Source organism: Cherax quadricarinatus, chromosome 1 (assembly GCF_038502225.1).
Source record: "Cherax quadricarinatus isolate ZL_2023a chromosome 1, ASM3850222v1, whole genome shotgun sequence".
Lineage (NCBI taxonomy): Eukaryota > Metazoa > Arthropoda > Malacostraca > Decapoda > Parastacidae > Cherax > Cherax quadricarinatus.
In genome coordinates this window covers 77,216,747-77,241,675 of record NC_091292.1, presented here as the reverse complement: position 1 = coordinate 77,241,675, position 24,929 = coordinate 77,216,747, and the positions used below count along the sequence as shown (strand labels likewise).

The 24,929-nt window shown below is 42.9% G+C and overlaps 1 protein-coding gene across 6 annotated transcripts in view; it reads right to left on the bottom strand.

The window, feature by feature from the left end:
- Window positions 1–24,929, bottom strand: part of FER (tyrosine-protein kinase Fer) — a 605,512-nt gene that overhangs the window by 173,490 nt on the left and 407,093 nt on the right. Inside the window, exon 1 of one of the 6 annotated variants that reach the window (XM_053776802.2) lies at window positions 6,275–6,862. The exons of the other annotated variants lie outside the window; for them this stretch is intronic. Coding sequence (XP_053632777.1) covers window positions 6,275–6,333 — 59 coding nt within the window. The 5' untranslated portion in view covers window positions 6,334–6,862. Of the gene's footprint in view, window positions 1–6,274; window positions 6,863–24,929 lie in introns of those variants that run through there. 6 annotated transcript variants of the gene reach the window in all.

The following is a 24,929-nucleotide window of genomic DNA, read 5'->3' as shown; positions in this document are numbered from 1 at the left end:
CAAGTTATAGCACAGTCTTTCCTGTACTGAAGAGGTACACATTTCAGGGTGAAAAAGCTTACAGGAAGGGAGTTTGCATTTTCCTGTTGTTATATGGGCACAGCATTTTCTAGGGTGGTCATAGTTGCACGTCCCATCTGTTTTTCCAGATTTCCCATGTCTGCAGATACCAAGTGCATAGTATGTGCACAGGCTTGGTTTCCGTTTGCTTTGGGTTTCTGTGACTGGATTCCCTGTTGGTGCATGTTTCCCTGTCTTATTCCTATCCTCCCTAGCACCAACAATGGAGCTCCCACCAGTTGTTTTTGGTAATATATCCTCACTATTGCTAGTAGAGTCCTCTTGTTTGCTATTTCCTGTGGTATTTCTAGTTTGCAATATTGGTTTTATCTTATCTTTGACTACACTTGTTTCCCCACTACGGCTCCTGTCCCCTATGAGGTCATTTATATGCATTCCTTCCTGCGTATAATTCCCGACTACCTGGACAAAATCTCCAGCTTCACCATTACTGTCTCCCAGGACAGCACCTCCAGCTTCGCCATTACCGTCTCCCAGGACAGCACCTCCAGCTTCACCATTACTGTCTCCCAGGACAGCACCTCCAGCTTCACCATTACTGTCTCCCAGGACAGCACTATCAGCCTCACATTTACTGACTACCAGGACATCACCTCCAGCCTTACAGTTTCTGACTACATGGCCAGTATCAAGGGCAGTACCATTCAGCCCAGACTTTTTATGTTCCCATCTGTTGTAGAAAGCTTCCAGGTTGTCTATGAAAGCAGCTTTGATGTTATCCTCTTTTAATACCCTTGTGATTTTAGTCCACAGATTTATCTCATTTGGGCATACCCAAAAACACTTCCCTGTTTTAATACTGCTTGTAGCTAGTTCTTGGATATCTGCACAAGGGGCATGACACCAATTTCCACAAAAACGACAATTTATCCATGTGGAAGCCCGTTTGTTTGATTGATTGCAGACTACACAGAGCTTCATAATGATTTGAATGGTTGATTTACTGCAATTCTACTAGCAACCTCTTGAATACCCTATTAATAACCTCCTTAAATGAAGCTCTAGCTATTTGTATTTGTATTTCTAACTGTACTTGTATATTAAGACAGCTTACCGGAGTACGCTCCTGTTTTATATTTATTGTTTGTGTTTGATAAGGGCGCCTACAACCCCATCCGTTTACAGTCTGCTTTATTGTCCAACGAATCCGTTTGAAACTGGTCAAGGGTTCGGACCAGTCGAGGGTTCGGACCAGTCGAGGGTTCGGAGCCAGTCTGATCTGATCAGTGGGTCACTTATTTAAAACATACTGGTCGGTGATTTGGGCTAACACATGAAGGATCTACTGGAAATTATCTACCTGAGTAATATGTGATTTGATTGATACAAAAGTATAACTTGCGTGTTGAAGAACCAGTGATTGCTGGCAGCTCCTACAGTGACGAACGGTCGAGCCTCAACCCTTGTTTATCAATCGCTGTATCTAGCTTTTCTAGGTTTTTTTCGTCTCCGCCACAATAATTGTTATATTATCACTATAGTTGACTGGTGGAAATTTTGGAGGAAGGTCGCTTTTTCTGTAGTAATAATTGCTTCTCGTTGTGTATATTGCGACCGCTGGTAACTACAGGTTATATGAAATTCACAGTATACGTCTGGTATTTCAAGAAAAAAGAAACTAATGAAAGTCACTCCACTCCACTAAGTACCATTATAATACTGGTTAGTTGCTACTACAACACTGTATTCTGCTATTCACTGGTATCACTAGATTATATGCGAGGTAAACTAGCAGGCCAGGAAGATTATTAAAACAGCTGACCTCTGTGGTAAGTTTCTGGCGACTTCTGGCACCTGCCTCTATAGGCTTATCACTTCATTAACAAATTCATCTGTTTTCAAATGACACTTTAGCCTTTATCATCTATATACTAGGGAGCCACTGTAGTATACACTATACACTGTGTATACACAATGTTATCAGGGAGACTTTCTTTCCTCTGACAAAGAAAAGTTCTATTATTATTATTTTGCACATAGCACACTAGGCCTATGTAAACTCTGCTAGGTAGTGCACAGAATATAGTCTTTTATATGGTATCGAAGTCTCACCGAATTATTTATAATAATGTCACTAAAGTTATGTTGGCAAGGTCATTATCAGTGCTTGTGGGTTGGCTTGTTTTCTGCTGCTTTAATACCCTGCCTTCATTTTTCTGGCACTCGGCACTGAGCTGCCTGGTGTCATCTACCTCACTCCAGCTCGAATCTTTCCCCTGAATGAAACTACTTGAACTTCCTACTCATTTCTGCAATATTACAAGCTCCTGATGATGCGTTGATTGCAACAAGAAAGGCCTAGAGCTATCATTAAACTCCCCCTGTGATTGTTTTTTCATCTTGTATCTCTCTCTCTCTCTCAGGTATATATATATATATATATATATATATATATATATATATATATATATATATATATATATATATATATATATATATATATATATACTTGCGATCTTGGCTTAAATAGCAATATCTTATATATATTTGTGTATGCAATAATTTCGCAAAAATCATTCTGAACCTAACGAAAAAAATATATTTCACTGGGTTTGTTTAGTATCAAATTATTGTAAACAAATCTAAAATATATTTAGTTGGGTTTGGATAAAATAAATTGCTCTTGTTATAACAAGGTTAGGTAAGTTTTCTAAGATTCTTTTGGTGCAAAATTAAAAAAAATTACATTAACATTAATGAAAAAAATATATCTTTAGGCTTGTAAGAGAAAATTTCAGAAAGGACTTAATTTTAAATGAGTTCTTGCTAATTGACCAGTTTAACATATTCGGCACGACATATATATATATATATATATATATATATATATATATATATATATATATATATATATATATATATATATATACATATATATATATATATTTTTTTTATTATCACACCGGCCGATTCCCACCAAGGCAGGGTGGCCCGAAAAAGAAAAACTTTCACCATCATTCACTCCATCACTGTCTTGCCAGAAGGGTGCTTTACACTACAGTTTTTAAACTGCAACATTAACACCCCTCCTTCAGAGTGCAGGCACTGTACTTCCCATCTCCAGGACTCAAGTCCGGCCTGCCGGTTTCCCTGAATCCCTTCATAAATGTTACTTTGCTCACACTCCAACAGCACGTCAAGTATTAAAAACCATTTGTCTCCATTCACTCCTATCAAACACGCTCACGCATGCCTGCTGGAAGTCCAAGCCCCTCGCACACAAAACCTCCTTTACCCCCTCCCTCCAACCCTTCCTAGGCCGACCCCTACCCCGCCTTCCTTCCAGAATTCTCTGCATTATATTCACACCACACATTGCCCTCAGACATGACATCTCCACTGCCTCCAGCCTTCTCCTCGCTGCAACATTCATCACCCACGCTTCACACCCATATAAGAGCGTTGGTAAAACTATACTCTCATACATTCCCCTCTTTGCCTCCAAGGACAAAGTTCTTTGTCTCCACAGACTCCTAAGTGCACCACTCACTCTTTTTCCCTCATCAATTCTATGATTCACCTCATCTTTCATAGACCCATCCGCTGACACGTCCACTCCCAAATATCTGAATACGTTCACCTCCTCCATACTCTCTCCCTCCAATCTGATATTCAATCTTTCATCACCTAATCTTTTTGTTATCCTCATAACCTTACTCTTTCCTGTATTCACCTTTAATTTTCTTCTTTTGCACACCCTACCAAATTCATCCACCAATCTCTGCAACTTCTCTTCAGAATCTCCCAAGAGCACAGTGTCATCAGCAAAGAGCAGCTGTGACAACTCCCACTTTGTGTGTGATTCTTTATCTTTTAACTCCACGCCTCTTGCCAAGACCCTCGCATTTACTTCTCTTACAACCCCATCTATAAATATATTAAACAACCACGGTGACATCACACATCCTTGTCTAAGGCCTACTTTTACTGGGAAAAAATTTCCTTCTTTCCTACATACTCTAACTTGAGCCTCACTATCCTCGTAAAAACTCTTCACTGCTTTCAGTAACCTACCTCCTACACCATACACTTGCAACATCTGCCACATTGCCCCCCTATCCACCCTGTCATACGCCTTTTCCAAATCCATAAATGCCACAAAGACCTCTTTAGCCTTATCTAAATACTGTTCACTTATATGTTTCACTGTAAACACCTGGTCCACACACCCCCTACCTTTCCTAAAGCCTCCTTGTTCATCTGCTATCCTATTCTCCGTCTTACTCTTAATTCTTTCAATTATAACTCTACCATACACTTTACCAGGTACACTCAACAGACTTATCCCCCTATAATTTTTGCACTCTCTTTTATCCCCTTTGCCTTTATACAAAGGAACTATGCATGCTCTCTGCCAATCCCTAGGTACCTTACCCTCTTCCATACATTTATTAAATAATTGCACCAACCACTCCAAAACTATATCCCCACCTGCTTTTAACATTTCTATCTTTATCCCATCAATCCCGGCTGCCTTACCCCCTTTCATTTTACCTACTGCCTCACGAACTTCCCCCACACTCACAACTGGCTCTTCCTCACTCCTACAAGATGTTATTCCTCCTTGCCCTATACACGAAATCACAGCTTCCCTATCTTCATCAACATTTAACAATTCCTCAAAATATTCCTTCCATCTTCCCAATACCTCTAACTCTCCATTTAATAACTCTCCTCTCCTATTTTTAACTGACAAATCCATTTGTTCTCTAGGCTTTCTTAACTTGTTAATCTCACTCCAAAACTTTTTCTTATTTTCAACGAAATTTGTTGATAACATCTCACCCACTCTCTCATTTGCTCTCTTTTTACATTGCTTCACCACTCTCTTAACTTCTCTCTTTTTCTCCATATACTCTTCCCTCCTTGCATCACTTCTACTTTGTAAAAACTTCTCATATGCTAACTTTTTCTCCCTTACTACTCTCTTTACATCATCATTCCACCAATCGCTCCTCTTCCCTCCTGCACCCACTTTCCTGTAACCACAAACTTCTGCTGAACACTCTAACACTACATTTTTAAACCTACCCCATACCTCTTCGACCCCATTGCCTATGCTCTCATTAGCCCATCTATCCTCCAATAGCTGTTTATATCTTACCCTAACTGCCTCCTCTTTTAGTTTATAAACCTTCACCTCTCTCTTCCCTGATGCTTCTATTCTCCTTGTATCCCATCTACCTTTTACTCTCAGTGTAGCTACAACTAGAAAGTGATCTGATATATCTGTGGCCCCTCTATAAACATGTACATCCTGAAGTCTACTCAACAGTCTTTTATCTACCAATACATAATCCAACAAACTACTGTCATTTCGCCCTACATCATATCGTGTATACTTATTTATCCTCTTTTTCTTAAAATATTACCTAGTAGGTTGGTAGACAGCAACCACCCAGGGAGGTACTACCGTCCTGTGGTAGTAGGTTGGTAGACAGCAACCACCCAGAGAGGTACTACCGTCCTGCCAAGTGAGTGTAAAACGGAAGCCTGTAATTGTTTTACATAATGGTAGGATTGCTGGTGTCCTTTTTTCTACTTATACTTAGGTCACACTACACTTACATGTACAAGCATATATATCCACACCCCTCTGGGTTTTCTTCTATTTTCTTTCTAGTTCTTATTCTTGTTTATTTCCTCTTATCTCCATGGGGAAGTGGAACAGAATTCTTCCTCCGTAAACTATGCGTGTTGTAAGAGGCGACTAAAATGCCGGGAGCAAGGGGCTAGTAACCTCTTCTCCTGTATATATATTACTAAATGTGAAAGGAGAAAATTTCGTTTTTCCTTTTGGGCCACCCCGCCTCGGTGGGATACGGCCGGTGTGTTGAAAGAAGTATATATATATATATATATATATATATATATATATATATATATATATATATATATATATATATATATATATATATATATATATACATATATTTAATGAAATATTGCAGAAACAGCGGTATAGGCTTTCTTAAGGATGAAGGATGGACTACTGCCTGCTGGAAGTCAACCAGGTTGTGATGGTTATGTAGGCCTGCCGGCTGCTAGCATCAACAACCTGGTTGACCAGGCGGTGAACAAGGAAGTCTGACTTCAGGCCGGGTTGACAACATAGTAATTTCGAAAGAGGTGACAAGTATGTCACGTGGTTTGGGTGTAGCTTGACCCAGTACACGTGAAGATAGACACTCACCCGTGCCACCAGTTCCAGAGGCGGTACTGGAATCCGTAGATGTGGGAGAGGAGCTCCATTTCCCAGCTGAGTCAGGGGACAGTCACTAACAATTCACTGCTCCAGGACTTGACTGACTTTCACCACCAATACGGATATCATTAACGACCCCTTCATGAACTGTTGCCACTATACACATTTCACCCTAAGAAACAACAGTAATGCCGAGGATAGCAATAATTAGTCAATATATGTTAACGTGTGCACCGGTGACCTTGATATGTCAAGACTCTGCCGGGGACATCAGTGACTGGCACATATGTTACTGCATTACAATTAATATCAATAAATTTTAAATATCACTGAATATTCTTCCTGAATAAATGATTTGCTTGCATCCTCCGCCAGTTTTCCACGAGTGTGAGCATCACGTAAACAAAGCCGAGTTTCATTCACAAGAACACTAATAGGCACTACATGGACAGATGGCACTAACTTCAGCCAGCTCCTCCTCCAGTGTCCCGGCTGCGACAAATCCTCATGGCAGCATGGTTTACAAGCGTTTCCCCTCCCTGGTCACTAGCCGCCCCAGACGTCGACTGCTGGGTGGAGTCACGACTGGGTGTCACACCACACTTGGCTCTCCCTTCCCTCGCCAGTTATTCCCACTTTATCATTCTATCTTCTAATCACCTTCGTTAAGGTTCAGACGCCGACTCACACCTCACTTTAATTTTTTTTCTAGCTGTGTGTGAAGTCTAGGGAGGCTTGATGTCGTGGGCAGTAACCTTGGGATTTACTTGCTGGGGAAGGTTGGAAACTGCGAGGAGCGAGATTGGAAGAAATTGGCCCTCATAGAGACAATCTACTGCATGAGGGGCAGTGGTCGCTTAGTAAGACGGGGAGGGGACAGCGTGGGTAGGGAGGAGGGTTTGTTGGCGGGGAAGGTTGTGTGGTGGGGAAAGGTGGTGAAAACAGACTGTGGTAGTGGGGAAGTTATATGGTGGGGTAAAATGGTGGAGGTTATGGTGGTGGGGAAGGTTGTATCTTAAGGGGTTGTGGAGGGAGGGTGTAGTTGAATGTGAGGATGCGGTAAGGGAGGTTATTATGAATGAGGTGTAGTGGTGGTTGTGTGGGAGGTGGTGATAAAGATAGTGGTGGTGGTGTAGTGGTGGTGGTGGTGTAGTGGTGGTGGTGGTGTAGTGGTGGTGGTGGCATAGTGGTGGTGGTGTAGTGGAGATGGTGGTGTAATGGAGATGGTGGTGTAATGGAGATGGTGTAGTGGAGGAGATCGTGGTGGTAATAACGAGAGAGATATTGGTGGTGGTAGTGTGGTGGTAGTTATTAGGGGGATGGTAGTAGTGGTAGAAGAAATGTGTACTGAGGGAGGCACAGGCGGAGGAAGAGAGAATACAAATGCAAACAAACAAATAACGAGTCTTTGGGCACAAACTAGACTCTGCAAGCAAACAAAAACTATTAACAAGTGGCAGATATATAGAAATAAATTTAACCTCACAAATGTACAAACTCTTCAGGCAATATAGTCAATATATTTATCGCTCCATTAAAAAAATACATTTCGTTTCGTTGATCTGAAATCGACAATATATAAATTATAAAATCATCCTTGGTTTGACTGGATAATATTAACCTACTTTCCTGAATAGAGAATGTCATGCCCTTTGATAACTGTAAATACTTGTACTGAGGCACCTTTCAGTCTTCGTCTTGCTGAATTAATATTAATACTAATACTAATAATAATACTACTAATAATGCTAAACCCGACAAGGTCGTATAGCACTTCAGTGAGGGGTGCGCAAAGGTAGGGGTTAATGGAGGAAGGGGGTTAAAGCAAGAGTAAAATTTAAATCAGTAGATTCCCTTATAATAAAAAGTCAAAGAGAGAGTCTGTGCCAAATGTGAGACTTTCAGCGAGGAGGTCAGTTAAAGTGCTTTGGGGTGGTGTAAATGTTGCATGCCCGCTGGTAGACAGGACAATCTGCTAAGGTATGTTGGATCGCCAGTGTGATCTGACAGTCGTGACAAAGAGGCGGTAGTCGTTTCTCCACGTATTATCCATGAATGAATAGAGAGAGAAAGGAGATGTAATAAATGGAGGCGACACAAATGTAATCCTTGGTGGAATAATAAAGTGAAGAAAGAGTTGTGGCGGAGGCTGAACAATACACTTGGTTTCTGTAGTCTAATTTAGATACGATTAGGGATGAAGGCAAAGAAGGGTTCGTTTATCAGTCCCCAAGAAAGATGGACTAAAGTTTCAAGGAGGTTTAGGCAGCTATAACCTGCAACTTTTAAGGAAGTTATGTGAGGCTTTCAAGGCATTCGACGATAAAATAGATGACCAATAAATATGACAGCATCTTATTCAGGGACACAGAAACCATAAAGGTAGGCAACGCTATGAGAGAATAGAGCATCTTGTGAAAGTTATCAGGTGTGTTCCAGCAACAGAAAATTTAAAGCCATGAGCAGTGGGCCAGTTGTAAGCATCAGTAGCATACTGGAGAGAGGCCACTGCCAGCTGACAGTCAGCAACTGTACAAGCTAGAACGAAATCGCTGACATAGAGACTAGAGGCAAGGTCATTAATGACGGGTGTTAAGAGGACAGTGCTAAGAATGCAGCCTTGCAACAATCACAAAGTCAGGGAGGAGGTCAAAGCTATTATTTACCAGGACATGGAAGTCTCTTTCTGGTGAGAAATCAAAAGAAGAAAAGGCAAATTGGCTCGGAGGCCTAAGGAATGGGCTTTGGCTACGTTGTAAGACCAGATAGTCATAAGGTTTTTGGAGATCAAATAAGACTAAGCAGGCAAGGTAATCTAGGAGTGAACCTGCTCCTTCATGTTTGAATTGTTTTATCTTAAGCCTTAAAATTATTACTGTTCTATCTAATGACTTTAAATAAAGTAACTTTATCCTATTTTATGTTTCCTTCAGTGGCTAAGTTCGTTGTGTCACCCTCTGGTAACTTCTACACTTTATTTCATCTGTGCATTTTCCTCTGCATTTAAATGTACTAAATCTCTGATTTCTTCATTCTCTTTACTTTTACCAATAAGATTATATTTTAATTTTTTTTCCCATAATAGGAGAAGTTTTCGCCGACACTGAGTAGTCTCTCGGTCATCTCATGAACCAGTTGGTCTTCCATTCATTTTAATACTTAAACTTGGTTCAGAAACTCTCCTCCTTCGTGACAATCTCTCCTATACTCTATTTTTTCCTTTATTCATTCGCACTCTTCTTTTCATCTGTGTCTGTGTGTGTGTACTCACCTATTTGTACTCACCTATTTGTGGTTGCAGGGGTCGAGTCATAGCTCCTGGCCCCGCCTCTTCACTGATTGCTACTAGGTCCTCTCTCCCCCTGCTCCATGAGCTTTATCATACCTCGCCTTAAAACTATGTATGGTTCCCGCCTCCACTACTTCACTTTCTAGGCTATTCCACGGCTTGACTACTCTATGACTGAAGAAACACTTCCTAACATCCCTTTGATTCATCCGAGTCTTCAGCTTCCAATTGTGACCTCTTGTGTCTGTGTCCCATCTCTGGAACATCCTGTCTTTGTCCACCTCGTCTATTCCGCGCAGTATTTTATGTGTCGTTATCATGTCTCCCCTGACCCTCCTGGCCTCCAGTGTCGTCAGGCCGATTTCCCTCAACCTTTCTTCGTAGGACAATCCCCGTAGCTCTGGGACTAGTCTTGTTGCCAACCTTTGCACTTTCTCTAATTTCTTGACGTGCTTGACTAGGTGTGGATTCCAAACTGGTGCTGCATACTCCAGTATGGGCCTGACGTAAATGGTATACAGTCTTGAACGAATCCTTACTGAGGTATCCGAACGCTATCCGTAGGTTTGCCAGGCGCCCATATACTGCAGCAGTTATCTGATTGATGTGCGCCTCGGGAGATATGCTCGGTGTTATACTCACCCCCAGATCTTCTTCCTTGAGTGAGGTTTGCAGACTTTGGCCATCTAAACTATATTGTGTCTGCGGTCTTCTTTGCCCTTCCCCAATCTTCATGACTTTGCATTTGGCAGGGTTAAACTCAAGGAGCCAGTTGCTGGACCAGGCTTGTAGCCTGTCCAGGTCTCTTTGTAGTCCTGCCTGATCCTCATCCGATTTGATTCTTCTCATTAACTTCACATCGTCCGCAAACAAGGACACTTCTGAGTCTATCCCTTCCGTTATGTCATTCACATATACCAAGAACAGCACAGGTCCTAAGACTGACCCCTGTGGAACCCCGCTTGTCACAGGCGCCCACTCTGACACCTCGTCACGTACCATGACTCGTTGTTGCCTCCCTGTCAGGTATTCTCTGATCCATTGCAGTGCCTTTCCTGTTATGTGTGCCTGATCCTCTAGCTTTTGCAGTAACCTCTTGTGAGGAACTGTGTCGAAGGCCTTCTTGCAGTCCAAAAAAATGCAGTAGATCCACCCCTCTCTCTCGTCTTACTTCTGTCACCTTGTCATAAAACTCTAGTAGGTTTGTGACACAGGATTTTCCCTCCCTGAAACCATGCTGGTTGTCAATTATACACTTGTTTCTTTCCAGGTGCTCCACCACTCTCCTCCTGATGATCTTCTCCATGACCTTGCATACTATACACGTTAGTGATACAGGTCTGTAGTTTAGTGCCTCATGTCTGTCTCCCTTTTTAAAAATTGGGACTACATTTGCCATCTTCCATACCTCGGGGAGTTACCCAGTTTCAAATGATGTGTTGAAGATCTTTGTTAACGGTACACACAATATCTCTGCTCCCTCTTTAAGGACCCACGGAGAGATGTTGTCTGGACCCACCGCCTTTGAGGTGTCAAGTTCGCATAGCAGCTTCTTCACCTCCTCCTTGGTTATATGTACCTCATCCAGCACTTGCTGGTGCACCCCCCTGCTCTGATTTCCTGGAGTCCTACTGGTTTCCACTGTAAATACTTCTTTAAATCTTGTGTTGAGCTCCTGACATACCTCCCAGTCGTTTCTTGTGAATTCCCCATCACCCTTCCTCAGTCTGATTACCTGGTCCTTGACTGTTGTTTTCCTCCTGATGTGGCTGTACAACAGCTTCGGGTCAGTCTTGACTTTCGATGCTATGTCATTTTCGTATTGCCGCTGAGCCTCCCTACTTATCTGTGCATATTTGTTTCTGGCTCTTCGGCTAATCTCTTTATTTTCCTGAGTTCTCTGTCTTCTGTACCTTTTCCATTCTCTAGTACACCTAGTTTTTGCCTCCCTACACCTTTGGGTGAACCAAGGACTCGTTCTGTTCTTCCCATTATTTCTGTTTCCCTTGGGGACAAACCTCTCCTCTGCCTCCTTGCATTTTGTTGCCACATACTCCATCATTTCTTGTACTGGTTTTCCTGTCAGTTCCCTCTCCCACTGAATGTCTTGAAAGAAGTTCCTCAAGCCTGAGTAGTTCCCCCTTTTGTAGTTTGGTTTTTCCCACCCTGTTCCTGCTACTCTCTCCACTTGAAGCTCAACTATGTAGTCGAAACACAGAACCACATGATCACTAGCTCCCAGGGGCCTTTCATACATGATATCCTCGATGTCAGAACTACTCCTCTCTCTCTGGTAGTGTCTCTAACATGTTGATGCATGAGGTTTTCCAGTACCACATCCATCATCTTGGCTCTCCATGTTTTGGGACCCCCATGGGGCTCCAGGTTTTCCCAGTCAATCTCCTTGTGATTGAAATCACCCATAACTAGTAACTTTGCTCCCCCATGTGTGCTCTCCTGGCCACCTCGGCTAGTGTGTCGACCATTGCTCTGTTGCTCTCATCGTATTCTTCTCTTGGCCTCCTGCAGTTCTGTGGTGGGTTGTACATTACTGCAATTATCACCTTATGTCCCTCAGACTGGATTGTTCCTACTAAGTAGTCCCTTTCGCCCGTGCCATCCATTCATTCCATTTTCTCAAACCCCCACTGGTTTTTAATGAGCAGTGCAACTCCTCCTCCCCCTCTCCTCCCTCTGTCTTTCCTGAGGATTTGATATCCGGATGGAAAGATTGAATCTGTTATTATTCTGGTGAGTTTTGTTTCTGTGAGTGCTATTATGTCTGGGGATGTCTCCTTGATTCTTTCATGCCACTTCTCATACTTATTTGTTATTCCATCTGCATTTGTATACCACACCTTCAACTTCTTTTCTAAGATTGTGGTCTGGGAGGTGTATTGGGGTTGGGGAAGTGGGAGACCTGATAAGGAACTATGGGTGGTTGCTGTGGGGGTGGAGTTTGTAATGCAGTGGGTGGGGGCATTGGATGTGGCATGGGTGTTTTGGTTTAGAGTGTTTGGTTGCACTGGGGTTGACCTGGTTGGGAGGCTTCTATAGGAAGTTGTGAGGGAGGCTGTATTTGATCTTCCTGTGTCTAGGATCTCCTGTCTGTCTTCTCCATCCCCTCTCTTTCCTCCTTTCGCCTTTGTACCATCTCTTTCTGTTTCTGCCTTTCTGCTTGTGTTCTGTCGCGGTCGAGATACACCTTCCTGTATGCCAGCATGTCCCTTAATCGTGCTTTCTCCTGCAGGATCCTGTTCCGAGTCGATTCTGCCTTGAAGGTCACTTTCACTGGCCAGGTTCTTTTTTTTTTGCAAACCCCCCTATTCTCCGAAAATTTTCCAGCTTGGTCATGTCGTCTTCTCCTATTGCTTTCATGATGCTTTCAATTGCTTTTTTTTCCCTTGTTTTCTTGCATCATATGTTTCCCCTTCAACTTCCTGGAGCCCATACACAAAGACTGACCTCACCCTTTCATTCTCCCACTGGGTGTGTGTGTGTGTGTGTGTGTGTGTGTGTGTGCGTGTGTGTGTGTGTGTGTGTGTACTCACCTACATGTAGTCGCAGTGGTTGAGTCCTGGTTGTAGGCTCCGTCTCTCAACTTGCCATTCTTAAGATTTCATGTCACTCTGTATGCCAGGTTAAACCTACTGCACTGCAATCAGGAATGATCTCATCCCACTGAAGTTCCCACTTGTAAAGTCTGGCTTCTCGCATGCACCACCTGCCATTCTTCCCTCTAAGTTTCGCTCCACAAGGTACTTGAAGTTCAGTATTATATGGCTGCTAGCACCCAGGGGTCTCTCGCATTCTTTTTTCCACCTATGTCTGATGTACCTGATGTAAATACTAAGCCCAGTCTTGCTGGCTCATCTCTCTCCTGTCATGTTCTTAACACAATGACACACGACTCACAAAATCGCAATAACACGACTGCAAAAAAAAAAAAAATCACAGAACAGATGGCGCTTGAACCCATTGCAGGGAAGCTGTAGGACTCTCCTGCTAAAAGTTCAAGAACCTCCCATTTTGTGATTTATTTATGCCGACAGTTTTCCCTAATCACCTCCATCAACTTAGCCCATCATGTTTTTGCTCATTCATATGGGTCCCAGTTCTCCCAATCTGTTTCTTTGTGGCTGAAATCTCCCATGATAATTAGCTCAGCCTTAGCCTTATGTGCACTCCTACCTGCTTCTGCTATGATATCGGCTATTACTTTTACTGCTGTCTTCATATTCCTGTCTCGGTCTCCTACTTTAGACGGCAGGTTATATATCGCTGCAACTATTACTTTGGGTCCCCCAGTCTTAATAAGCTCATTATGTGGTCATTTGCCTTCTGTCTGTTTATCCCTCTCATTTCTTCAAAACTTCACTGATTTCTGATTAGCAGTGCCACCCCTCCACCTCCGATGTTTTCTCTTTCCTTATATATTGATATCTTGCCTAGGAATATGGTATCTGATATTCCAGCCAGCTTTGTCTCAGTAATAACTATGTATTTTAACTCGTCACTCTTGATAATACATCTGCATTTGTGTACCACACACTCAGCTTCCTTTCCCTTACTATGCACTGGTTTGTGATACCCTATCTTCCTGCACGTTGCTTATCTGCCAGGAGTGAGAAAGGTCGGGCTGCGGTTGGTGTGTGCATCATTACAGGGGCGAGGGTGTATAAATAAGGGGTGGTGGTGGGGAGTGTGTTAGTGATGGTGTTGAGAAAGTGGGAGCAGGCCTTGCAATTGGGTATGCTAGGAAAGGGGCTGAGGTGCACATTGAAGTACTCCCTGAGGCTGGATGGTAACGCCTCTTGTCCCCTCGTCTGCTACCCTTCTCCATGTCTAACAGTCCTCGCATACACATGTGAGGATCATCAGAGACAGTCTGTACAGAGGCTCTCAGCTTAGTAATCCCAGATGTGAAGTAAACAACATGTTCAGAAAATATTAAGAGTTAGAAGTACCACAATATGGTACTCAAATGTACACGTAATAACCAACAAGTGTAAAGCAATGAAAGAAAGAGTGGGGAAAGAAAACCCTGATGTAGTAGCTATAATGGAGACAACTCTCAGGGATGATAAATACAATATTCCCAGAAAGTTACCAAATAGTATGCAGTGAAAGGAGAAAGGAAGGGGTAGCATTAAGGAAACAGAATAGTTCAGGGATTATACAGCAGAAACTGTAGTATCCAGGGATTAAAGTAACAGTGGTAGTGATATATAATCCTCCACTATAAGACCAAGGAAGGGAGGAGTATGATTAATAAAACAAGCCGATGATTCACGCAATGGAAACACTGGCCGAGAGTGAAAAAATAAATAAATTCCTAGTACTAGGAGATTTCAACCATAAGGAGAGTGACTGAAAACACCGAGACCCTCGTGGAACACCAGAACCATGAAAAGTAAAATTTATGGACACAGTTATGAAGAACTTTCTGAGCCAACATGTGAAGGAAACAAGAGTAAGAGATGAGCCAGTGAGACTTGATTTGGGTTTCTCAGTAAAAGATTAAGACACAGAAATTTACTAAAGGGAAGCAGAAGGAGATAACAATTATGTGGTACTTAGCTTTAAGTACAACATAATTGGTAGAAAGGGGAATGCAGAAAATGGAAGAAGCAACTAACAGAGAATGGGATTACAGAAGGGACTATGATAACAAGAGAACTGATCTGAAATAGTTGGAATGGGAAAGGGAATTGAAAGACAGAACTGCACAAGAAATGATGGTAATAGAGTCGAAGTTCCAAGAGGCAAGCATACAGAAGAGAGGCAAAAAAAATAAACATCCCCTGGTTTAATCAGGAATGCCGAGAGACCAAAGCACGTCAAAATACAGAAAACTGAAGAGGCCAGCAGGAGAGCTAGAAAAGAATATGCAAGAATAAGAAGGGGCTAAAAGACAGTGTGTAAATGACGTAGCATCCAAAGCTAAAACAGAATTAAAGATACTATACAGCTACATGAAAAAGATAACTGTGTAGGAACAAATGATAAGGATGGGGAAGAAGAAAGGGACGCTAACAGAATGACAGAAGTATGTGAAACGCTCAGCAAAAAATTCAAAGTCTTCACAGACGACAGTGGAGAACAACCGGAAGTCACTGTAGTCAGAACAGAACAAGTACTGAAGAGTATCAACAAACCAAAAGTGATGAGACTACTACATGAGCCGAATATAACAAAAGCAATGGGACCAGATAACATATCTCCATGGTGCTGAGAGAAGAGACAAAACAACTAACAAAGGTATTCAACCAATCTTTCCAATCTGAACAGCTGCCAGAAAATCGGAAAATGGCAATGTGATTCCTATTAATAAAAAAAGAGGGGCAGATAAGAGGTCCTGAATTACAAACCAGTATCCCTAACATGCATACCGTCAAAAGTTCTAGAGATGATGGTAAAGAAATGATACTGGGAGACAATTGGAAAGATTATTTACAGAAAACTAGCATGGATTTAGTGATGGAAAACTCGTCTTATAAATTTGTTGGAATTCTACGACATAATCACAGTAACAGAACAAGTCCAGAAATTGGAAAAAAAACAGAGTTAAAAAACAGAGTGCTCCAGTGGGTCAAGCAGTACCTCTATGACAGAAGGCAGAGAGTAACAGCAAGAGATGCGACATCGAATGAAAGAGAGAAATGGATGAGGTTCCGCAGAGATCAAGGTTAGGACCACTATGTTCCAAATATACCTAAATGAGCTACCATAGGAGCTTGAGTCCTATGTGTCACTGTTTACTGACTATGTAAAACTAATGAGAAGAATACGAACTGAGAGGATGGTGATAAACTCCAGAGAGAACTGTAGATATTGTCAAACAAGTGGATTGTCGAGTTCAACCCAAGCAAATACAATGCCATACGTTTTTGAAGAGAAAGCAGAGCAGACACAGAGTGCAACATAGGCGAAGAGAAGCTGACAATAGTGAAAAGGATCTCTGGGTGAATATAACACTTAGCATGTTGTCAGAATTTCACACAAACCGTATAACATCAGCAAGATTAACAAACCTCAGAATAGTGTTCATGAACTTAAAAAAAGAATCCTTGGGAACTTTATACATGCCATATGTTAGGCCAGTCACTGAGTACACGGCCTCAGCATGGACTCCACACGTGGTTAAGCATGTGAAAAAACTGGAAAAGATCCAATGGTTTACAAACCAGGCTAGTACCAGAACTGAGAGGAGTGCACTATGAAGGTTGAAAGAAGTGAACCTGACGACCTTAGAGGACATAAGGACAAGGGGGGCATGATTACTACATACAAAATCTGAAAAAGAGTTGATAGAGCTAATAGGGACAGATTGAATTAAGAGGATCAGGATCAAGGAGACACAGATGGAAGCTGAAGACAATGATGATCCACAGGGAGGGAAGCATCCAAGTCTCAGCATGGCTGAAAAGTTAAATAATTTCGATAAGGCAGTGGTGGAGGCAAACTCCATACACAGCTTCAGAAGTAGATATGATAAAGCCCAAGAGGAAAGAAGTATAGATCCCTCTCATACATAAGTCGGTAAGCACAAATAGTTGAGCGCACACACACACGCACACAAAAGGAGGCGGGGCCAGGAGCTAAGTATCGATTCCCGCAAACACGTTTCCTTACACCAGCTACCCCTGTTCACCTAGCACTAAGTAGGTACCTGGGTGTTAGTCGACTGTTGTGGATGGCATCCTGAGGGGACAAGATTAACCTAACTTGTCTGAAATGTTCCACATAACCAGGAGCTTTCTAGTATCTCAACGGTCTTACCTAAGTCTGTATCACTTGAATAATGTACTTTACAAATTATTATAATTATTATTATTATTATTATTATTATTATTATTATTATTATTATTATTATTATCACAATTTGATAGTTACATTGCAAGGACAAAATTAAGCTAAGGAAATGACATGTGCAAACACTTAGGAAATTTACTGCAAACATTTTGCAGCCGAAATGTTGTTGACTCGTGTTATACAACAATAGAGGAAACACGGTACATGAAACCAAGGTGGAGGATCACCAACAAACCTTCAGCTGTCTTGAAGAGGGAACTCGACTGAATCCTCAAAACAGTTCCTGATCAACCAGGATGTGGCGCGTATGTTTGACTGCGGGCGGCGGACACTAACAGCTTAAAACAAACCATACCACGGGTGGGGTTCGAACCCGCGGTCAGAGAATCTCAAAACACCAGACCGTCGCGTTAGCCACTGGGCTAGCTAGCTTCAATAAGATTCATGCAACTAGGTATATTTTTTCTACACTATAGGAAGGTTAGCATAGACATCACCACTGTGGTGAAGAAAAAATATACCTAGTTGGATGAATCTTATTGTGGCTAGCTAGCCCAGTGGCTAATGCGACGGTCTGGAGTTTTGAGACTCTCTGACAGCCGGTTCAAACCCCACCCGTGGTATGGTTTGTTTGCAATCGTGTCATTACGATTTCGTGAGTCACTAATAGCTTGATCAAGCAGACCAGCCACTGGGAGACCTGGTCTGGGACCGGGCAGCGGGGGCAGCGACCTCTGGAAGCAACTCCAGATAAAAGTAAGAGTGAAGATAGGTTGGGTTAGGTATAAGCACGTGTGCAACAGTTGGGTATCCTTATTGATGAAACATTTGGCCTACACAGTAGACTTCTTCAGTCAAATACAAAGGGAGCAGTGGTAATGAAATAAAGACAATGCAATCAGTCCATTAACCCTCAAGAAAAAGTATTTGAGGTGGTCAGTCCCTCAGCCTGGAGAAGAGTTCAGCTCCATGGAGCTCCAGGGACTGACTATCTCAAATACTTTCTCTCCAAGATTGGTGGACTGATTACATCTTTATTTCATTAATACTGCTCTCTTTGCATTTGTAAAGTAAAAGGACACAAGTGCAACTAATGTGACATTTTATTGTGGCAACGTTTCGCTCTCCAGGAGCTTTGTCAAGCCGTTACATTTGACTGAAGAAGCCTACTGTGCAGGCGAAACGTTTCATCAATAAAGATACCCAACTGTTGCACATGTTGAAGATTGAGACACTTATGCAACATATGGGAATCTTTATTGAGGAAACGTTTCGCCACACAGTGGCTTCATCAGTCCATAGTTCTAGCTGCTCAGACAACTTACGTTCCAAATAAGGAAATCAGATCAATCAAAAATGATCCTAAATGGATGAACAATAGATTAAAACATCTCATTGGTCAAAAGAGAGGCATATATAGGCAAATCAAAAGAGGAGAGGTGCAATTAAGAAATCAATATATTAAGTTAAAGAGAGAAATAAAAAAGGGAATTAGAAAAGCAAAAAGAGATTCTGAGGTTAAAGTTGCAAGAGAATCGAAGACTAACCCAAAAGGATTCTTTCAGGTATACAGAAGTAAGATCAGGGACAAGATAGGCCCACTCAAAAGTTCCTCGGATCAGCTCACAGACAGTGATAAGGAAATGTGTAGAAGTTTTAACACATACTTCCTCTCAGTTTTTACTCAGGAAGATATTAGCGATATTCCAGTAATGATAAATTATGTAGAACAGGAGGATAATAAACTGTGCACTATTAGGGTCACAAGTGACATGGTCCTTAGGCAAATAGATAAATTAAAACCTAACAAATCCCCAGGCCCTGATGAACTGTATGCAAGGGTTCTAAAGGAATGTAAAGAGGAGCTTAGCACACCTTTGGCTAATCTTTTCAACATATCACTACAAACTGGCATGGTGCCAGATAAGTGGAAAATGGCAAATGTGATACCTATTTTCAAAGCAGGTGACAGGTCCTTAGCTTCGAACTATAGACCAATAAGCCTAACCTCCATTGTGGGAAAATTTTTGGAATCAATAATTGCCGAGGCAGTTCGTAGCCACCTTGAAAAGCACAAATTAATCAACGAATCTCAGCATGGTTTTACAAAAGGGCGTTCCTGTCTTACGAATTTATTAACTTTTTTCACTAAAGTATTTGAGGAGATAGATCATGGTAATGAATATGATATTGTGTATATGGACTTCAGTAAGGCTTTTGACAGGGTCCCACATCAGAGACTATTGAGGAAAATTAAGGCACATGGAATAGGAGGAGAAATTTTTTCCTGGACAGAGGCATAGTTGACAAATAGGCAGCAGAGAGTTTGCATAAATGGGGAGAAATCAGAGTGGGGAAGCGTCACGAGCGGTGTTCCACAGGGGTCAGTGTTGGGCCCCCTGTTGTTCACAATCAATATAAACGACATTGATGAGGGTATAAAGAGCGATATAAGCAAGTTTGCCGATAACACCAAAATAGACCATCGAATTCATTCTGACGAGGACATTAGAGCACTCCAGGAAGATTTGAATAGACTGATGCAATGGTCGGAGAAGTGGCAGATGCAGTTTAATATAGACAAATGCAAAGTTCTAAATGTTGGACAGGAAAATAACCATACCACATATAAACTAAATATTGTCGATCTTAATATTACGGACTGCGAAAAAGATTTAGGAGTCCTGGTTAGCAGTAATCTGAAACCAAGACAACAGTGCATAAGTGTTCGCAATAAAGCTATGTGGTGAATGGTTTGAAAAACCGACAAGTTGAAGATTGAGACACTTATGCAACATATGGGAATCTTTATTCAGGAAACGTTTCGCCACACAGTGGCTTCATCAGTCTGATACAAAGTAGAAAGGAGGAAAGGAGGAAAGTAGAAAGGAGAGGAGGAGTTTGAAGTAATCAGTCCCTCAGCCTGGAGTCGATGTGTTCAGTCCATCAATCTTGTAGAATGTACAGCATAGGGCCGTAGACGTGGCTTATATACTGTAGTGAGGTGAGGCGAAGCAGGAGGAGGTGAGGTCATAGTGGTACCATCCACTAGTCGAAGTAGGTCTTCGTCCAAAGGTTGAACAAGTGTTGAAGAATTCTTTGTAACAAGATCCCATGATGCTGCAGTGTCAGACAGTTGTGATGAATGGTTTGATGAATAAAGATTCCCATATGTTGCGTGTCTTAATCTTCAATAAAGCTAACAGAATCCTTGGCTTCATATCAAGAAGCATAAATAATAGGTGTCCTCAGGTTGTTCTTCAACTCGATATATCCTTGGTTAGAAGTTATTTAGATTATGCTGCACAGTTTTGGTCACCGTATTATAGAATGGATACAAATGCTCTGGAAAACAAAGGAGGATGACAAACTTGATCCCATGTATCAGAAATTTTCCCTATGAGGATAGACTGAGGTCCCTGAATCTGTACTCTCTAGAAAGGCGTAGAATTAGGGGGGATATGATTGAGGTGTATAAATGGAAGACAGGAATAAATAAAGGGGATGTAAATAACGTGCTGAAAATATCTAGCCTAGACAGGACTCGTAGCAATGGTTTTAAGTTGGAAAAATTCAGATTCAGGAGGGATATAGGAAAGCACTGGTTTGGTAATAGAGTTGTGGATGAGTGGTACAAACTCCCAAGTACAGTTATTGAGGCTAAAACGTTGTGTAGTTTTAAAAATAGGTTAGATAAATACATGAGTGGGTGTGGGTGGGTGTGAGTTGGACCTGATTAGCTTGTGCTACTAGGTCAGTTGTCGTGTTCCTTCCTTAAGTGAATATGGCCTGCCCTGACTAGGTTGGGGCATTGGCTTAAGCCGGTAGGAGACTTGGACCTGCGTCGCATGGGCCAGTAGGCCTGCTGCAGTGTTCGTTCTTTCTTATGTTCTTAATACAAAGCAGAAAGGCGTAAGGAGAGGAGGAGTTTGAGGTAATCAGTCCCTCAGCCTGGAATCGATGTGTTCAGTCCATCAATCTTGTAGAATGTACAGCATAGGGCCGTAGATGTGGCTTATATACTGTAGTCAGGTGAGGCGAAGCAGGAGGCGGTGTCATAGTGATACCATCTACTAATCGAGTAGATCTTCCAAAGGTTGGACAAGTTTTGAAGAATTCTTTGTATCAAGATCCCATGATGATGCAGTGTCTGACAGTTGTGATGTGTCTTAATCTTCAACTTGTCGCTATTTTATACCATTTTCAACAATAGGTATAACCAGCAGTCAAGTCAGGTTAAGCTGCACCTTCCAAAAATGGATGTGACCTGATCCGACTAGGTGGGTCACTGGTTTAAGCCGAGAGGTGACTTTGACCAGCTCGCATGGGCCAGAGGCCTCTGCAGTGTTCCTTCTCTTTAATGTTGTTATGACTGGAAGGTCACCTGACTATGAGCCACGATGCATGGTTTAAAATCACGTGGGCCAAAGTACTTGAGAAGCTGTAACTTCCTGATTCTTGTCCGACAGTACTGAAAACATCAAGAGTAAAAAGGTGCAATACCGCGTCTGGAACAATACACAAATAACCCGCACACAGGAGAAGGAAGATTATGACAACGTTTCGGTCCAAGTCGGATCCAAACGTCGTCGTTCTTTTATGTGCGGGATATCAGTGTACGGAAAACAACAGTGAAGGTTCCAGACACCATCGTCTGTGTAGCTCAGGGTCAATGAAAACTGAATCTCATTTTAATTCATCAGGTGACGGTCACTGTTGCCGTGGGTTACCCAAGCGTATTTGTGTTCACTCAGTCTGATAAACAGGTTCCTTGCAGTGTCTCCCACGTATTTCTTATCGCAGTGTACACTCGGGTTTGCGCAGACTCCAAGACTAGAAACTGAGGGAGAGCTAGACAGTAGTTTCCTGCTCAGGTCCCTGGTGGATGGGGTCGTTTCCAGGTTAGGTTCCTGATAGGTGTGGTCATGGACTGGGCCGCGGGGGTGTTCACCCCCGGAACACCCTCCAAGTAGGTAGATGGGCATGCTGGCTGTAGTAACCATATTAATTCACTAAAAAACTACTGTTACTACCACCACCACCAATAACTCTAGAACAAAGTATACTACAGACTCTGGCCATACAATAGAGCGGAAAAATAATGTAAGGGACCTAGGAGTAGTAATGTCTGAGGATCTCACTTTCAAGGATCACAACAGTGCCACGATCGCACGTGCAAAGAAAATGATAGGATGGATAATGAGAACGTTCAAAACGAGAGATGCCAAGCCAATGATGGTCCTTTTCAAATCACTTGTTCTCTCTAGGCTGGAATACTGCTGTACGTCAACATCTCCATTCAAAGCAGGTGAAATTGCAGCTCTAGAGAGTGTACAGAGATCCTTTACTGCACGTATAAGTTCTGTCAAGCACCTTAACTGCTGGGAAGCACTTGACTTGTACTCGTTGGAACGCAGGAGGGAGAGATATATCATAATCTACACTTGGAAAATCTTGGAAGGAATGGTCCCAAATCTGCACACAGAAATCACTCCCTACGAAAGTAAAAGACTGGGCAGGCGATGCAAAATGTCCCCAATAAAAATTAGGGGCGCCATTGGTACACTAAGGGAAAACACCATAAGTGTCCGGGGCCCAAAACTGTTCAACAGCCTCCCATCAAGCATTAGGGGAATTGCCAATAAACCCCTGGCTGCCTTCAAGAGAGAGCTGGACAGATACCTAAAGTCAGTGCCGGATCAGCCGGGCTGTGGCTCGTACGTTGGACTGCGAACGGCCAGCAGTAACAGCCTAGTTGATCAGGCCCTGATCCATCGGGAGGCCTGGTCATGGACCGGGCAGCGGGGGCGTTGATCCCCGGAATAGCCTCCAGGTAACCTCCAGGTCCTCCTCCACCATCAGCAACAGCTTGCACTACTACTGCTACTACGTTCGCTTGCTCAACTACTGTCTTGCCTTCAGACCTTCTCCGCTTTTCTCAGTCAGGACTGTGCTGTCAGCCGCGTTAGCACATAAAAGTACTAAGCTTTTCTAAGCGGTCCTTACAGTGACCACATGGGAGTACTAAGTACTTCTCAGTGGTCATTACAGTGACTACATGGAATCAGTACTTCTAAGAGGTTATCACAGTGACCACATGTAGTACTTAGTAGTACTTGTAAGTGGTCCTTACAGTGTGAGTGGGATGTATGGTGTAGTGAGCCCAGCGTCGAGAGTCATACATGATAAAGGAAGGAAAGTGGGGGAGTATAAAGGCTTGTGATGTAAGAGCGTCCCAGGAGTGATGTAAGAGCGTCCCAGGAGTGATGTAAGAGCGTCCCAGGAGTGATGTAAGAGCGTCCCAAGAGTGATGTAAGAGCGTCCCAGGAGTGATGTAAGAGCGTCCCAGGAGTGATGTAAGAGCGTCCCAGGAGTGATGTAAGAGCGTCCCAGGAGTGATGTAAGAGCGTCCCAAGAGTGATGTAAGAGCGTCCCAAGAGTGATGTAAGAGCGTCCCAAGAGTGATGTAAGAGAGTCCCAGGAGTGATGTAACACCGTCCCAGGAGTGATGTAAGAGCATCCCAAGAGTGATGTAAGAGCGTCCCAGGAGTGATGTAAGAGCGTCCCAGGAGTGATGTAAGAGAGTCCCAGGAGTGATGTAAGAGCGTCCCAAGACTGATGTAAGAGCGATGTAAGAGCGTCCCAGGAGTGATGTAAGAGCGTCCCAGGAGTGATGTAAGAGCGTCCCAAGAGTGATGTAAGAGCGTCCCAAGAGTGATGTAAGAGCGTCCCAAGAGTGATGTAAGAGCGTCCCAAGAGTGATGTAAGAGAGTCCCAGGAGTGATGTAACACCGTCCCAGGAGTGATGTAAGAGCATCCCAAGAGTGATGTAAGAGCGTCCCAGGAGTGATGTACAGCGTCCCAGGAGTGATGTAAGAGAGTCCCAGGAGTGATGTAAGAGCGTCCCAAGAGTGATGTAAGAGCGATGTAAGAGCGTCCCATGAGTGATGTAAGAGCGTCCCAGGAGTGATGTAAGAGCGTCCCAAGAGTGATGTAAGAGCGTCCCAAGGGTGATGTAAGAGCGTCCCAAGAGTGATGTAAGAGCGTCCCAGGAGTGATATAAGAGTCCCAGGAGTGATGTAAGAGCGTCCCAAGAGTGATGTAAGAGCGTCCCAAGAGTGATGTAAGAGCGTCCCAGGAGCTATGTAAGAGCGTTCCAAGAGTAATGTAAGAGCGTCCCAGGAGTGATGTAAGAGTGTCCCAGGAGTGATGTAAGAGCGTCCCAAGAGTGATGTAAGAGCGTCCCAAGAGTGATGTAAGAGCGTCCCAAGAGTGATGTAAGAGCGTCCCAGGAGTGATGTAAGAGCGCCCCAAGAGTGATGTAAGAGCGTCCTAGGAGTGCTGTAAGAGCGTCCCAATAGTGATGTAAGAGCGTCCCAAGAGTAATGTAAGAGCGTCCCAGGAGTGATGTAAGAGCGTCCCAAGAGTGATGTAAGAGCGTCCCAGGAGTGATGTAAGAGCGTCCCAGGAGTGATGTAAGAGCGTCCCAAGAGTAATGTAAGAGCGTCCCAAGAGTGATGTAAGAGCGTCCCAAGAGTG